At 50.9% G+C, this 15,696-nt stretch overlaps 1 protein-coding gene across 3 annotated transcripts; it reads left to right on the top strand.

Annotated features, from left to right (window-relative positions):
- Positions 1-10,553: 10,553 nt before the first annotated feature.
- On the top strand, positions 10,554-13,910 carry C1QA (complement C1q A chain). Of its 3 annotated transcripts, none has more exons than XM_066265139.1 (3): positions 10,554-10,708; positions 11,547-11,716; positions 13,148-13,910. In XM_066265139.1, the coding sequence occupies exons 2-3, from the start codon at positions 11,554-11,556 to the stop codon at positions 13,720-13,722; spliced, it is 738 nt and encodes a 245-aa protein (XP_066121236.1). In that variant the 5' UTR covers positions 10,554-10,708; positions 11,547-11,553; the 3' UTR covers positions 13,723-13,910. The 3 variants fall into 3 exon arrangements, with proteins under 3 accessions (XP_066121236.1, XP_066121238.1, XP_066121237.1); XM_066265141.1 differs by having other exon boundaries at positions 10,582-10,704; XM_066265140.1 differs by lacking the exon at positions 10,554-10,708 and adding an exon at positions 11,051-11,211.
- Positions 13,911-15,696: the final 1,786 nt, after the last annotated feature.

Below are 15,696 nucleotides of genomic sequence, written 5' to 3'. Positions count from 1 at the left end.
CCCAGTTCTCTGAGCCTCAGCTGTAAAATGGGATGTGTGGCTTTGCCTTTATGGAGAAGTGAGCTTGTGCCCCAACACACGTGAGCCCCTAACATACACAGGTTCCTCCTTACTCCTCCTCCCCCTCCACCCTCCATCCTCTTCTCCCCTCTCCTCTCCTTCGTTCCTTCCCAACCCCTTTCTGTGCCTCCATTTCCCCATCTGTAAAATGGGGATAATGCTACCTGTGGGGTGGTCAGCATTGGGGGATGGTCACATAAGGAACCCAGACCCGGGAACTTGGCTAGAACCTCCCACATCCATGGCGCCAAAAGAAACTTCCCAGAAGCCCTTTGGAAAAAAGTGACTGTCCATCAGCCAGTGAGATTTCACCACGTCATATTAGCTCGACCACCCTGGAGACCCTTTAAATATCCCCCACACGGGTCACCCTATGTGATTTCCCTGGCCTCCATGTCCCTGGGACCAGGGAACCTCATTGGGCGGGAAGCGCTCTGTACTCAATAAAGCCTTTACTATTCCACATTCTGTGGCTATGGCCCCTTCCTTCTTCCTCGGCGGGGAAAAATACCTTACACTTCCTATCTCCAAGACCAGTGGGAGGATTAGGAAAGATATTTGTAAGCAGGGCTGTGTTTCTCATCATCCTAATATCTCAATGGCACATAAACGTCAGTTGATATTACTGGATGGGGAGGAGCATTGCTCTGTGTGTGTGTTTAAATGTTTGCTCTAATCTTCAGTGTACCACAAAATGGCTTAGGACATACATATACAGTCATGAAACCACCACCCAAATAAAAATGCAGAGCCTTCCAGCATCCCAGAATGTTCTCGCTCTTAGTCAATAACCCCACACACACACCAGAGGTAACCACTACTCTGTATACAAAGTTTTAGCCTAAAAAAGCTGTGGGATCAGACTACAGAGAAGAGAATGGGTTGGACAGACAGGGGCGAAGCAAGGGGACCAAGGTGCATGTATCCGGCAGAGATATGGCGAGATTCCATGTGGGGCAAGAAAAATGCTGGCTGTCAGAGAAGGCCTGTGAGCCTGTGGTCTCAGGGGACCCCTTCTCCTGGAGCCTCCTGCTGCCCGAGGGAGAGGCAAGAAGAGTGCACAACGGCTTGTGGTCACATGCATCTGGGGGCTCTGGGATACGCCAGCCCAGCAGAGCCAGAAACTTGGGCAGCTGCTGCCCTCGGGCCTTTGATGTGACAGAGATGGAGACACACACATGCCCGACAATTAATTAATTGTGACTTTCACCGCGCAGCGGCCGCTTCCTATTGATCTGTGCCCGTCTGGTGTGAGAGAGACAATTAGGAGGGAGCGCAGCAGCGGTAGCTAATTACCCACAGAATGGAAACCATGCCTTTCAATTTATTAAACTTTTATCACAAAAATAACCTGGCACTCCTTCCTGCTGAGAAGCAAAGGGGGGTTGCTGTGGAGCGGCAGCCCAAGTTGGCCCTTCCCAGATGCCAAAAGCCCTAGGAAGTTGCAACCACCCCCTAGCCATGGAAGACCCCCACACACCTGGGCCCTGGGAAATAGAGCTGTTGGGGGGGGGCACACTATCAAAACTAGCCTCGGGATCTGTGGCCTGTGTTCTGAGTAAAATCAGGCAGCAGACCAAATGAAATCAGACAGAGGCTTTCAAGGAATCTGGTGGCTTAGATAAAGGCCCGGATATGTCTGAGCCAAGCAGCTCTTGGATATCACTCCGTCCAATCCCTTGGTGACAGACAGCCAGGTGAGGGGTCATGTGGCCCCTGCATCAAACCTCAGCCACATCTCCTAGGATTGGTACTGCCTACCACTGTTTAGCACCTACATGGAAGAGATGGCCATTCCCATTTTACAGATGTGAAAACTGAAGCTCATAGAGGCAAAGGCACTCGCTCCAGGCCACACAGCTGTACACTAACGCCCAGTTTGAAGCTCCGCTCTCTTAGTCTCTTAGGGCATAGCCTTGGGTGAGTGAGGTTACCTTTCAGAATGATACATCTATCCTAAAAGGAAGTTGTGAACATTTAGGTACAATAATTTTAAAATCCTGCCTGCCCTTCTGCAGGGTAACTGCCATTGCCATTGGCTATAGGAAAACTGAGGCTCTGAGATGGGTGTCACTGATGAGAGGCCAGCATCCAGGCTGCAGGGGGAGCAAAGGATTCCCAGCCAGCCATCTTTCTGCTCCATACACATCTCTAAGTTCAGGATCTGGTTCTGCCTCTTGCTGGATGCCTGTGGGGGACTCTGAACAGGACTTTGATGCCCTTAGATTTGCCTGGTCGTGGGGACACTCCTATACGAGTAACATCCGTGAAGTCTGCCCACAGCCCCATGAGGCAGGTGGAATAGTACCTGTTAGAGATGAAGGTACTGACACCTGAGAAGGGAGGGAGGAGACCGAGGCAGCACAGAACCAGGCTGAGCACCCCGTCTCTAGCATCGCAAGCCAGGGTTCTTCCAGGTGCCTGGGCAGAACTAGTGCCCTGGCCTGGCTCTAACAACAGCTTAGAACCACACCCTAGGCTGGCCCCAGAGACTGACTCGTGAGACTGTACTTCCACTCCTCCCCACAGCTTCGGTTCCTGCAGGACATGGTGAGAATGAAGGGAGGGTGCTTATTCCACCAGCCCCTAGCCTAATATGTGCCAACTTCCACCGGGCCTCCCAGCAACTCCCTATCTATCTAGAGCCAAGAGACTGGAGAAATCGAGTGGGGGGCCCCAGAGAGGCTGCTCAGAAGTCTTTTTCCCAGGGAAGGAAAGAGCTGAGCTGCGGGCCATTTGCATTGTTTCCCTGGGCCCTCGCTCCAAACCCCCAGAGACACCTGCTCACTCAGAATTCATTCTCCCTCCTTGGGCTCATCCTTCCCATGAATTGGGACAAGATTCTCTGAACAAGCACTCTATATTTCTAGAGTAAACAGTCTCTGGTATTGTGTGAATAGGGCCTGGACAAGAATGACGTGAGTGAGGTGCTGAAGGTGTGCAAAATTTAAGGAAGTGCTCAGCTCCTGGAGTTGATTCTGCACTTGTACAGTCCCGAGAGTGTATGCCTCCTTAAATTTTGCTCCTTGGTGCAGTTGGTCTTGTGATTAGTGATTGAAAGGCTTCAGGAGTGACTCCCCTGCTCCCAGGCACGTTCTTCTCCTGCCTTGCCTGAAACCCCAGACCAGGATTATGGTAAGGAGGGTGAGGATCTCACCCTGAAAGGCAAGTCTGTTGAGAATAAGCCCCAGGGCCTTGGGCTTTGATTGGGCAGCAGGTGGCCCACAGGGGGCACTCTGGGCATCGCTTGATCCTTTCTGATTTGAGTTCCTACCCAGCCAGACCATGCTAGACACGTACTGTCCAGCTGTCAGTACAACCTAAAAAGTTTGCATTATCTCCACTGCTCAATGAGAAAGCTGAGACTCGGGAAATGACTTGCCAAGGTCACAAACGTAAGGACCGGTGCTGCTCAGATTCAAAACCCATCCTCACTGAACCCCCCGCCTGTTTCCCTGCCTCCCCTAGCGCTCCAGACACAAGGCCTGCAGGTGTTCTGGGGAACGCAGAAGGCGAGCTCCCCACTCCTTCTCTGGCTGCTCCAGCCCCCAGCAGTCAGGGCCACTGTTCCCAGAGCCTGTCCCTCCTCAGCAGCCGGTGCTTGCAGCTCTGACAGCCTTTCCCAGGAGCCCGCCAGGGATTCATTTGCATACTACGGTGTCATTTGCATACTACTTAGGAAAAGCCTTTGCTTTTCCCACCTGCAGCAAACTCCAGGCTGATTAGTTCTCCCCACACTGGAGAGTTAATTACTCTCCCGCGTAGACCGGGTGTTTATTTGTAATCAGCAGAGGGCTGGGAGGAGGGGGAGGAAACAGGGCAGGAGCAGCTGTCCTCCCGGATTCCGGAGTCGCTCCGCGGGGAGAAAATGAGTGCGAGCTGGGGCACCACAGACTCGACCGGAACCCTGGCTCTGCCCTGGCACGCCATGTGACCGTGGGCGTGCCCAGCTCAGGGCAAGGAGGGGGGGAGACTGGACCCGAGGTTAGGGGAGTATGGGACCACTGCCCACAGGGCGCTGCTGGCAGGACCCGACAGAGATGGAGGCTCAGAGCATCACTATAAAGAAAGGAGCTCCTGGAACCCAGGCGCCTGGGCAGGGAAGGGACTAGGACCAGACATTGTCTATCCCAGACACCTTCCAGGACTACCCTAGGGCGGGGCTGGTGGGCGGAGCCCTGGCCACGGAGACTGGACCAGCTCTGCTATGCGATGCTGGAACTCATGGGCCTCTCTGAGCCTCGGTCTTCCCATCGGGGCCCTGGGAGGGTGATCCTTGAGGGGAATCACGTGAGCCCGGCAGGGGCTGAGAAAAATATAATCTCTACTCAGATGTAAGAAATATTTCTGAATTGCTAGTTTGGAAATGGTCTCAGCCCCAGGGGAGATTTAATGACCCTCCTTCCCTCCTACCCCCACCCAAGGAAACTGGACTCGCCCCCTATCCTCCTCATCAAGGCATTTAAACCCTTCAGCACCTGCTCCCCACTTGTCAGATGCTACAAGTTTACATGCAAACGTCCAACATGTCAAGGTTGAAAAGAAACCTCAGTTGTCGTCAGAGCTCCAGAAAGATACCAGGCTGCCTGCCTCAGCTCAGCTGGGGCACCCAGGGAAAAGGCAGACGCCCTGCCCCAGAGATTCTGATCAGGAGGTAGGATGCAGCTCAGCCTATGGTATTCTCAACCAGCTCCCCCAGGTGACTCTGACCATTGCTCTGTTCCAGTGCCTCCCCTCTTTTGTACAGATGAGGAGGCTGAGGCCCAGAACAGTGATATCCAAGGACACCTAGCTGAGCTGGGAATAGAACCTGAGTCCCTTGCCTCCAGCCCACAGTGGCCTCTCCTGATGGAATTCTGGCTCAGGGAGAGATACCTAGAAGGTAGCTGGCTCTGGCAAAGATGTGGGGGTCGTGGTAGGGGAACGTGGCTGAGGTTTGTGGCTAGCCCACAGGAGCCATGGCCTTGGCCCTATTGCCCTGGGAAGCAGAGAGGAGCATCCCCCTCCAGCCCACCTCTTCCTATCAAGACAGGCTTTCCAATGAGCCACTCACCTACTGGCTGTGTGATCTCCATAGGTTGTAAGATAAAATGTAGAATGGACTTTTGTTTTAGTATAAATGTATCCAGTGCATACCATTTTTGACCTGAAATTCAAATTGAACTGGGGAGTCTATATTTTTATTTATTAAATCTGGCAGCCCCAGATCCATGAGCAAGTCACTTCGTTTCTCTGAGCCTCAGCTCCTTCATCTTTGAAAAGAAACCAACATACTACCCTGTAAGGACACTGTGTGAATTAAATGAGATGCTATGTAGAATGCCTGGCACAGGGGAGGTGATATGAAGCTGGTAAATCTTGCCTTCAGAGTCCCATACCCAATACTTCTATCTCCGCCATTCTCCTCTCCCTTTCAGAGTTCCTGTTGTAAGGTCGGTGGGCAATGGGGGAAGGTCACGTGAGGAACCAGACCTGGAAACTTTGGCTAGAACTGCCCACACCCATGGGCGCCAAAAGAAATTTCCCAGGAGTCCTTTGGAAAAGAGTGACTGTCTGCCAGCCGGTGAGATTTCGCCACGTCATATCAACTTGCCTCCACCCTAGACGACCCTTTAAATATCCCCCACGCGGTTTTGTCCATGCAACTTCTCTGGCCTCTGTCCCCGGGACCAGAGAACATCGTCCAGGAAGCACTGTACTAAATAAAGCTTTTACTATTTCACACTTCGTGGCTACGCCCTTCCTTCTTCCTCGGCAGGGAAAAATACCTTACACCTGTTATAGGCCCTGATGTGCAGGATAACAATGGAACATCTCCAGAAGGGTACTTGATGTGGTGGAAATAACTATCATTTACTGGCTGCATGACCTTGCATAAGTCGTTTACCCTCTCTGAGGCTTGGTTGCCTCATCTGTGAAAAGAGTTCATCAGTCACAGCACTCCCTCCTTAGGGTTAGGATGATGAAACGAAATAGTGTATTAAGCGCTAGTACTAGACCTAGCAGTAGCTCCCAGTATCATCTTGCAAATGTACATCTTCCATTTTAAAACATCCTGGAGAAGCCGATGCTTACCCCATGGACACAATGGATAAGCTGGAAATTCAGGCAGGTGATGGGCAGATGAAGGAGATCATTTCTGCATGGGGAGCTTTCCCCTGTCCACTTGCCTAAAACTGACCCTGAAATCTGTGTGAGCTAGTATTATCCTGACCTCTGTGTGCCACAGTCGCTGACTGTGGGTCTGACAGCCCCCAGGACCAGGGCCCTGGTCCCTACAAAGCAGAGGCAACAGCTCCTTGCTGGTCCCCACAGCTTGCTGTTTGTTTTCCAAACTCACTCCTAATCCTCTTAATCTTTTTACATCTCACCTGCTTATACCCCTGGTGGCTTCCATTAGCACCTTTCCTGACTGACCTGGCGCTGGGAACTTTCCCCAGAGCTGCCCCTCCTGGCCCCAGACAGGCGTAGCCGCTTCCCTCTGGGCAGCCAGGATGCTGGTCTCCAGCTGGGACCTCGGATAGAGGGTGGGAGGCCTTCTCAACTGGTCACCATACCTTGATCTCTGAGTGGCAGAAGGGGGGGGGGGGAAGGAAGAGATGGGACTTTGCTAAGTTCCCGCCACATGTCAGGGATAAACCACGCTGATATGAAGCCTCACCACAATTCAAAGGGTCATTGTCATCCCCAGACAGGGCAAATGGGAGGCGGCCGCTGAATTTGAATACACACTGCTTCCGTCTCAATGTATTATTCCTTGTTTATAGTCCGGTCCATTTCTCATACAACAGTCCCCGAAAGAGCTTTTATCTGCCAAGAGAGATGCAAAGAATAAAGCGTGTGCACCAAAGATGCATGGCGGGCTCTGACAGCTCCCGCCTCTTTGCCCAAACACCCTCTCTCCCCAACAAACCTCTGACCTTATTGGGTGGAGGAAGAGAGAATAAAAGGGGAGACCCAGAAGACCCCTAGGAGGGGAAGGGTTTACGCAAGAAGACAAAACGAAGACAATATTCGTAATAAAGAGCCAAGTGACAGGGAAGAATTAGGGAGGAGAAAAAGTGGTTCAGGCAGAGGGCGCAGGAGGGTTTTTTGTTTGCTTGTTTTGTTTTATTTTGTTTTCAGAAAGAGGCTGTTGAAGATAGAGGTGTGGGGTAGTAGATGGGAGAGGAAGGGATATTAGTGTAAACTCTATGCCTCCTCCCTCAGTGTTCAAACAACAGCGGAGGACTGAGTGCATATGTTCACAGGGTGGCACCTGAAGGAGTTACTTGTACAAGAATGTTCTTGGCAACGTTATTCGTCATGACCCAAAATGTCCACAGACAGGAGAAAGGCTAAACAAAAAGGGTGATATGTGTACACAGTGGAATACTACTCAGCAATACAAACAACACTGATTCATGCAATAAGACGAATGAATCTTACAAGCATGTGAAGTGAGAGAATCCAGACACAAAAGACTCACTGAATGATTGTATGTACATCAAGTTCAAGAACAGGTAGAAGTAACCAATGATAACAGAGTCAGAGCACACTGGTCACTTTGGGGACATGGTGGGGGGAGTTTCTACAAGGGGCACTAGGCAAATGGCTGGGGTGATGGGAATGTTCTCTGTTTTGATCTGGGTGATGACAAACGGTGTATTCATGTGCTTGAAAAGCCACTAAGCAGTGCATTTCAGATGTGCATTTCACTGTATGTAAATGAAATGTCAATTTTTTAATTAAAAAAAGAAATACAAGAACTTCAGAGTTACATCTATATTCATTTGACTATCTGCATTTTGCCTAATAAGATTCAGAGAAAGAAAGAGCTAAAGGTATCAGGGCTTCCCCTCATCCCACCATCTCCTGCCTCCTCTCCACCAGACTGAGTCCTGGAGAAGTGGAAACTGTGCCTGTCCCTTCTGACTGAAGATGCCCCTGTTGTGACATTCACAGGTCAGCACTATGATGTGTTCATTACTATCGATGCCTTTTATTTCTCGGGAAGTGTTTAGGCTCTTGTAACAGCCTGATAAGTAAAATCATCCCACACTTGGAAATAAGGCAAGTAGATAACTGGTGTCCTTTCAAAGTCAAATTAGAGCAGTATCTGACAAGCCCTCTTAAGGGTCATCCGACACTCTAGGGGAATGTCACTTTGCTTGACTTATTGTTTACTATTGATCTGGGGCCTAGGCTTTGGAAAGGTAGCTGGTAGCTGGTAGAAAACTGATAAGTTGCAAATTATTTTCGTCTGGTAGAGATGCAAATGACTTCTCTCCAATAGAGAAGATTACCCCAACATTATGATTTTATGGCCCTATAGGACATCAACCTGTTTTGTATCTAACTTAACAGCCTTATGAATATTCTAGAATTCTTGTGTGTTTTTTAACTGTTGTTTTAGTAAATCTCTCTCTTCACTCTCTCCATAAGTGTGTATATATACATACATATATATCTACACACACACACACACATATTTACACATACACACATATATATTTTTTTCAAATTCTTCATTGAACTAGCTCTGTCATCCTGCTGGTTCCTTCATTAATAAGCTACAAAACAATTGATGTGTACCCACTATGTGTTTTTACAAGACTTGTGTATTTAATATCTTGAAAACTATACTTTGAGGAGCCTTTCACAGTGTTTGGTTTTTGCTCCCACTAACTCGGCCTCTTTCTATGTGGACAAATCTTTCTGTCTTTGGTCTTCCGTTTCCTCATCTAGAAAATGGGAGCGATCAGGGCTGTGGGTTCTGACTCTGACATGTGATATTTCTATCTCTTCTCACAAGGAAGCAAAACTAAAACAATGCAATCAAAGCAAATGAATGCCAGAAGGGATGTTGCAGACGATTTGGAGCAATCCTTCCTGTTTCCAACACACTCCTCCATCTTGATAGATGGAGAAAGTGAAGCTCAGAGAAGTTAGGTAACTTGCCCAAGGTCACACAGATATTATTCATGATGATGACTTATTGCAATGTAGTGTTTGACAGTATAAATGTCCTCATGAGTTTACATAATCTTTCAGCAGCCCAGTGAGGAGGATGTATTATCCCCGTTTTACAGATAAAGAAACTGAGGTCCAGAGAAATGATGCAGCTTGCCCAAGGTCACACAGAGATTCTCCCAACCTCCTGAATCCTGGGGAACAAAAGAGGGGCCAGCAGGACAAGCTCTGGTCCCTCCCTTTAAACTAAAGCATCCCTGTTTGTATCTGTTGGATATATATTGGGTGCTATACAAGATTGCAAATGAAAGAGGAGTCCCAAAAGCTTGAGAACCCGACTCTAGACCATCTTCATCTGCCTGTGTATAACAGCCCTCCCTTTACTGCTCCTCCTTCCTCTCTCTCTGACAAAAAAAAATTTTTTTTTTTTTTTTGGAGAGGGACAGAGAGAGAGACAGATATGGACAGACAGGAAGGGAGAGAGATGAGAAGCATCAATTCTTCGTTGTGGCACTTCAGTTGTTCAGTGATTGCTTTCTCATATGTGCTTTGACCCACTTGCAAGGGGTCACAGCAGAGCAAGTGACCCCTTACTCAAGCCAGTGACCTTGGGCTCAAGCCAGCAACTCCATGCTCAAGCTGGTGAGCCTGTGCTCAAGCTGGCGACCTCAGGGTTTTGAACCTGGGTCCACTGCATCCCAGTCCGATACTCTATCCACTGCGCCACCGCCTGGTCAGGCTGACAAATTTCTCAGGAAAAAAAAACATGGTCCAGGAAGAAGTAAAAAGATAAGGTCACCCCAGGCCTGAACGCGTTGGTCTCCAGTCTGGGAGAGACAGATCTCTCAGTTAAAAAAAAAAAAAGTAGTCAGGGTCCAAGCTAGCAACGATGACGTGAGCTGTGCTGACAGGTAGTGAGCACCCCATCAGCGAGAGTGAGTAAGGCTAGATGAGTCATCCGAATGTTAACAGCAATTCTCTAGTCTAGATAGTAGAATTCATGGGTTTTTGTCATTATTTTTTAAATATTCATAAAAGCTCATTATTAAGCATTCACCATGTACCCAGTGTTTTGTATGTGTATTATATCTTTAAAACTGCAGAGTAATCCGATGAGGTGGAGAAACTTGTTCACAATCAATAAGGAAACCAAGGCCCCAGGAGGTTAAGTTTCTTTCCAAGGATGTGCAGCTTGGAAGTGGCAGGTCTAGGAAGCTGATTTCTAAGCTACTCATTACTGCCTTACTGTTTTCCTTTCTCTCTGCTTTTCTGTATTTACAAGCTTTTGACAATGAATACATGTTGTTGCTTTCAAATCCTAAAACAGTCTTACAGGTTACTGATTTTTAAAAAGGTGCCTTTCGCCCTGACGGTCTATGCTTCTCTGGTCCTCCCGGCCCCTCCCAGTCCCCCTCCACTGCCCTCCGTCCCTGCAGACTTCCACCTGCTGTCCCTGCCCCCACACTCACTGTGGCTTGGGGTAGGATGTCCAATGTCCCAGTGTTGCTGAGGTCTGCTCAAAATGTTCCTGGTGGCCTCTGGGCCCTCGACACTGGCGGGGGCCGGTCCGGAGAAGAAGGGGAAGTGGGAAGGGATGTGAAACTTGGCCGCTGGCCGGCACCACCCTGCTGTGTGTCCCACAGAGATCCCCGAGTGGACAGCAGGAACATCCAGTTGAGTTGACCACTCGAGGCAGGTGAGGCCCTCGCTGGAGAGGGAGGGGGGGGCGTGAGGTCCAGGAACCAGGGGAGCAGGCCTAGGAGGGGGGCCGCTGAGGCTGGCAGGGAGGGAGCGCACATCTGGTGGGTCTGTGCCAGGGTAGGGCTGGGTGGGGCATGGATTCAGGACCCAGAATCAGTCAGTGGGGGACCTTAACTCCTTACACTGGAGGTGGTGACAGCTCTAACTAGTTTCTGGGTCCTGATCCCTCCCAGACACAAAAGCTAGAAAAAGGTTGGGAGGTTCAGAGCCCAGCGGAGGGGTCCTGCAGAGGGGGACAGTGGGTGACAGCCTGAAAGGGGACGAGTGTGTGGGGGGGAGGGAGCAGACGTGTTGTGGTGGGTGTTTATGGATTCATGTGTATAGGCACAGCTCTGCCATCTAGGTGAGAGAGTGTGAATAAATAAGGAGTAGGCTCCCAGTAAATATTTGTTCAATGGAATTGATCATCCGTAGGAGTACATGAACAAGTGTGTCCAGGTGAGTGACGGATGGAGTGTATCTGGGTGTCAGTTTGTGTGTCCAGCAGTGTGTGAGCGAGAGGCAGTTTGGTGTCTAAGCGTGTGACTCTATGGGTGTACTCAGTTGGGTGTGTGAATCTGTGTGAGTTTGTGGTTCTATGTAAAGGTTTGGGTTCCCTGGAGCTGGCCAGAGGGTGGACATAGAGCCCCTTGAGCAGGGAGCTGTGCACTGGTGATGGTGGGGTGGGGGGGGTGGTGTCTATATATCATTGTGTGTCTGGGATTCAGATGTGCGAGTGGATGTACGTGAGTGTGTGATGACCAGCCTGCCCAAGCCCTGCTGTGTCTCTACAGTGGCATCATGGAAGCCCCATGGGGCTGGCTGGTGGTTGGTGTGCTGGCCATGTCCTTGGCCTCTACAGTGACCCAGGATGTGTGCCCAGCACCGAATGGAAGGGATGGAGTCGCAGGAAAACCGGGCCGGCCTGGGCGACCAGGCCTCAAGGGGGAGCAAGGAGAGCCAGGTAAGTGCCTTCCTCTGGACTCCAGCCCCTCCTCGCTTTACCTGGCCTGGGCTCCAAGGTGGAGGCTCGGGGGTGGCACCAAAGAGCAGGAGTCCCAGGCCCCCTACGTAAACCCCTCCAGTCTGCACTTGGCGCCACGGTCAGAGGAGGGCCTAGCTTTCTCTCTGGACCTTGTTCCCAGAACCCTGGGCCTCTCCATGTCCTCCTGGCTGCTTGGGTCCTCTGTCGTTGGCCTTGCCTTCCTCCTCTGGAGAGTGGGTCGCTGCAAGCAGTAAATAAGAATGGTCCTGAAGCAGTGCCCCATCCTTGGTCATTGTTCAGTTACCAGAACATCAATGCCCTAGGTTTTAAACTCTTGTGGTGTGACCCTCTCTGTGACTCAAAACTGAGGAAATTCTCATCTTTAAAATAGAGAAATAACCCCCACCCAGCACATGGAGAGGAATCAATTAATAGCAGCTATATCCTTTTTGCCACCTACCCATCCCCACTCTGTCCCTGCTCCCCTACCCCAGCCCGTTCAGGCTTCAGAAACTCTTAAATCGGAGGGAGAAGCCCGGGAGTGAAGGGAAAGGAAGGGGGCCATGACCAGAGTGGGAAAGGAAGGTCTCGTGGCAGCCCCTGAGCCTCCCTGTGCACAGCAGACCAGAAGGAGCTGCAGAGACATGACAGCTTGCATCTGGGCACACGTTAGGGAGCCCCCGACCCTGCAGAGGTCAGGGTCAGTGGCCTGGTGGGGTGGGGAGTGCAGGGCCGTGGGCACAGGCACAGTGGAGGAGCCAGGGTCCTGCTGTTCGCAGAATCCGACACTTTCCCAAGTACCTGTTCACACTTCTCTCCATTTTATAGATAAAGAAGCTGAGGCTCAGAGAAGTTGAGATAGTTGCTGAAGGTCACAGAGCCAGCCAGACACAATGTCTGGAAGGCCCAGGCGCTCCCTTATCCACTATCCCACAGCATTTCGGGGCCTCAGCCATCTCCCTGAGGACGGGCAGGCTCTAGACCAGGGGTCTCAAACTCAACTCAGCATGTGGGCCTCAGAGCAAGATCACAGCCGTTCGGCGGGCTGCACTAGGTCTACAAAAGGCAACTGTTATGCAACACTTTTCTCACTGCAGTTGAAAACAAAAAAAAATCAGTACAACAAGCACAATCGTACATGCAGTTTACTCAGTGTCACAAAACGACCAGAAACTGTAGTTCGCATCACAACTGCTGTTAACTAAGCTAATATCTAGCTAGGATGCTAGAGAAATAAAAAATACAAGTAGGCCCCTAGGCTTACTTAATTTTATCCAAAATATTTTGAACTTCGTGGATTAGTCTGCGGGACGCACAAAATTGTTCGGTGGGCCGCATGCGGCCCGTGGGCCGCGAGTTTGAGACCCCTGCTCTAGACCCTCTCTCCCTCTCTGGCCTTTCTCCCCCCAGGGGCTCCTGGCATCCGGACAGGCATCCGAGGTATTAAAGGAGACCAAGGGGAACCTGGACCCCCTGGAAAACCTGGAAAAATGGGCTACCCAGGACCCAGTGGCCCCGTGGGTGCCCCCGGCTCCCCAGGAAATAGGGGCATCAAGGGCAACCCGGGAAACATCAATGACCAGCCGCGGCCAGCCTTCTCGGCCGTGAGGCGGAACCCACCGACGGGCGGCAACGTGGTCATCTTCGACACGGTCATCACCAACGAGGAAGACCGGTACGAGAGCCACTCGGGCCGGTTCATCTGCGCGGTGCCGGGCTACTACTACTTCACCTTCCAGGTGGTGTCCAAGTGGGACATCTGCCTGTCCATCATGTCCTCCAGGAGGGGCCAGACCCTGAGCAACTTGGGCTTCTGTGATGCCAACAACAAGGGAACTTTCCAGGTGGTGTCTGGGGGCACGGTGCTCCAGCTCCAGCAAGGAGACCAGGTCTGGATCGAAAAAGACCCTGTAAAGGGCCGCATTTACCAGGGTCCCGAGGCGGACAGCGTCTTCAGCGGCTTCCTCATCTTCCCTTCTACCTGAACTAGGGAAGGAGGGACCTCTCCCCATCCTGGCCTCATCTGCTTTCCGCTGTGTGACCCCGGCCCACTCACTCCACCTCTCTGGTGTCTATGCTCTGCTCTGTAAAGTGGGGGTGCTGTTGTTTTAGCTGAAAAGGGAGCTGTTCCTGGAATAAATACTTTCTGGAATAAATAATGCCTGTGCCCATGTCTGCTGGCTTGAGGTTCCGTTGTTACCCTGGGCACTGGGAGAGAGGCATGAGAATGACAGCTGTTGAGTGCTTACAAGGCAGACCCATATTTAGGGTTTTACAGTATGGATTTGACAGGTCTGGGTCCACCATTTACTAGTTGTCTAATCATGCGCATATTATATAACTTCAGTGAACCTCAGTTTCCTAGTCTGTAAAGTAGGAATAATAATAGCACCTACCTCAAAAGATTTTGGGGAGGATTAAATGACTTAACATACGAAAATTGCAGTATAGCACATCTAGTTCATCGTAAGGGCTACATAGTTTTAGCCATTATTACTTTTTAATTTTTTTTCTTTTCTTTTATTTATTTTTTATACAGGGACAGAGATGGAGTCAGAGAGAGGGATAGACAGACAGGAAGGGAGAGAGATGAGAAGCATCTGTTCTTTGTTGCAGCTCCTTAGTTGTTCACTGATTGCTTTCTCATATGTGCCTTGACCAGAGGGCCACAGCAGACGGAGTGACTACTTGCTCAAGCCAAGGACCTTGGGCTCAAGCTGGTGAGCTTTGCTCAAACCAAATGAACCCATGCTTAAGCCAGCGGCCTTGGGGTCTCGAACCTGCGTCCTCTGTGTACCAGTCCGACACTCTATTCACTGCGCTACCGCCTGGTCAGGCCCCTGTGTATTTTCTCAGAACTGGGTTTATCTTTGTGCTGCCTGTACATGCGCACACACACCACGAATGCACACTACACGTGCACACCTCCTTCAAGGTGCACATGGACCTACATTCCTGCACCAAGACCTGTCTACTACTCACTGAAACACAAACACACGATCCCCTCCCTCAGCTCACACCCACTTCCTTAAACACACCCATGCACACCCCTGGACATCCACACAAGTTGTGCCTTCAAACCCACAGACATATCTGGGGATATATGTGCTGTCATACCCACACACCCCTGCCTCAGACACCCAAGTGCCTCCTGTAAGCCTCTCTTACACACACACCTTGAGACAGGGGTTCCAGGTACACCCCTGACACACAGGTGTCACATCCTCCACTTTCTCCAACATGCACGTGCCTTAGAAATGCCCATGTTCGCCCACACATTGACCTCCATGCATGCTGACACCCTACAGGGACTGTCTCACCCACTAACTGACACATGGCAGCCTCAGAGGCCTCATGTGCACACAACCCCTGGGGCCCTGCCTCTGACATACAGTCATCACCCTCCCTCTTCTGGGGCTGCTGAGCCAACAGCCTCTGGGAGTCAGGAAGGAGAGAGTGACCCCTCTGTAGCCCCAGGGCAGTGCTGCACTGCACGGCCCTCAGCCCCGACTGGGTCCCTGCCCTGCCCAGGGACCCCCCTGCCCCCTGAGAACACACTCGCCCGGAGACTGGGAAAAGAAACAGGTCTTTGAGCACCTACTATGTGCTGGACAGTTCATAGCCATTGATGCATTTGTTTTATCCCAGCAAAATCCATGGGGCTCAGGAAAGGGAGGCATTGACTCAAGGTTACACTGCTGGAAAGTGGCAGGATCTAAATTTGAGCCAGCTCTGCTTGCCCCCAAAGTAGAGGACTTCTTTCTTTGTGGTGGGATTCGAAGAAAATGCCAGTGGTGGAGACCCATAAGAGGCGGGAGAGACCAGGCTATAGAAATAGTGGTTGCAGCCTGCTCCTTACTCTAATTCCTACCCAGACCTACCCACCTCTGTGGAGGCAAAGCACTGCCCCCCTGGAAGGAATGGACGCAGCTGGACCAGGCAGGCAGGGGAGGGAAGGG

Source organism: Saccopteryx bilineata, chromosome 3 (assembly GCF_036850765.1).
Source record: "Saccopteryx bilineata isolate mSacBil1 chromosome 3, mSacBil1_pri_phased_curated, whole genome shotgun sequence".
NCBI lineage: Eukaryota > Metazoa > Chordata > Mammalia > Chiroptera > Emballonuridae > Saccopteryx > Saccopteryx bilineata.
The sequence above is the reverse complement of the archived record's forward strand: the minus strand, read 5'-3'. Positions and strand labels throughout refer to the sequence as shown.

Coding starts and splice junctions, on each gene's coding strand:
- C1QA (XM_066265139.1), top strand. CDS start 11,554: ATGGAAGCCCCATGGGGCTGGCTGGTGGTTGGTGTGCTGGCCATGTCC. Junction 11,717..13,147: donor GGGGGAGCAAGGAGAGCCAG/GTAAGTGCCTTC, acceptor TTCTCCCCCCAG/GGGCTCCTGGCATCCGGACA.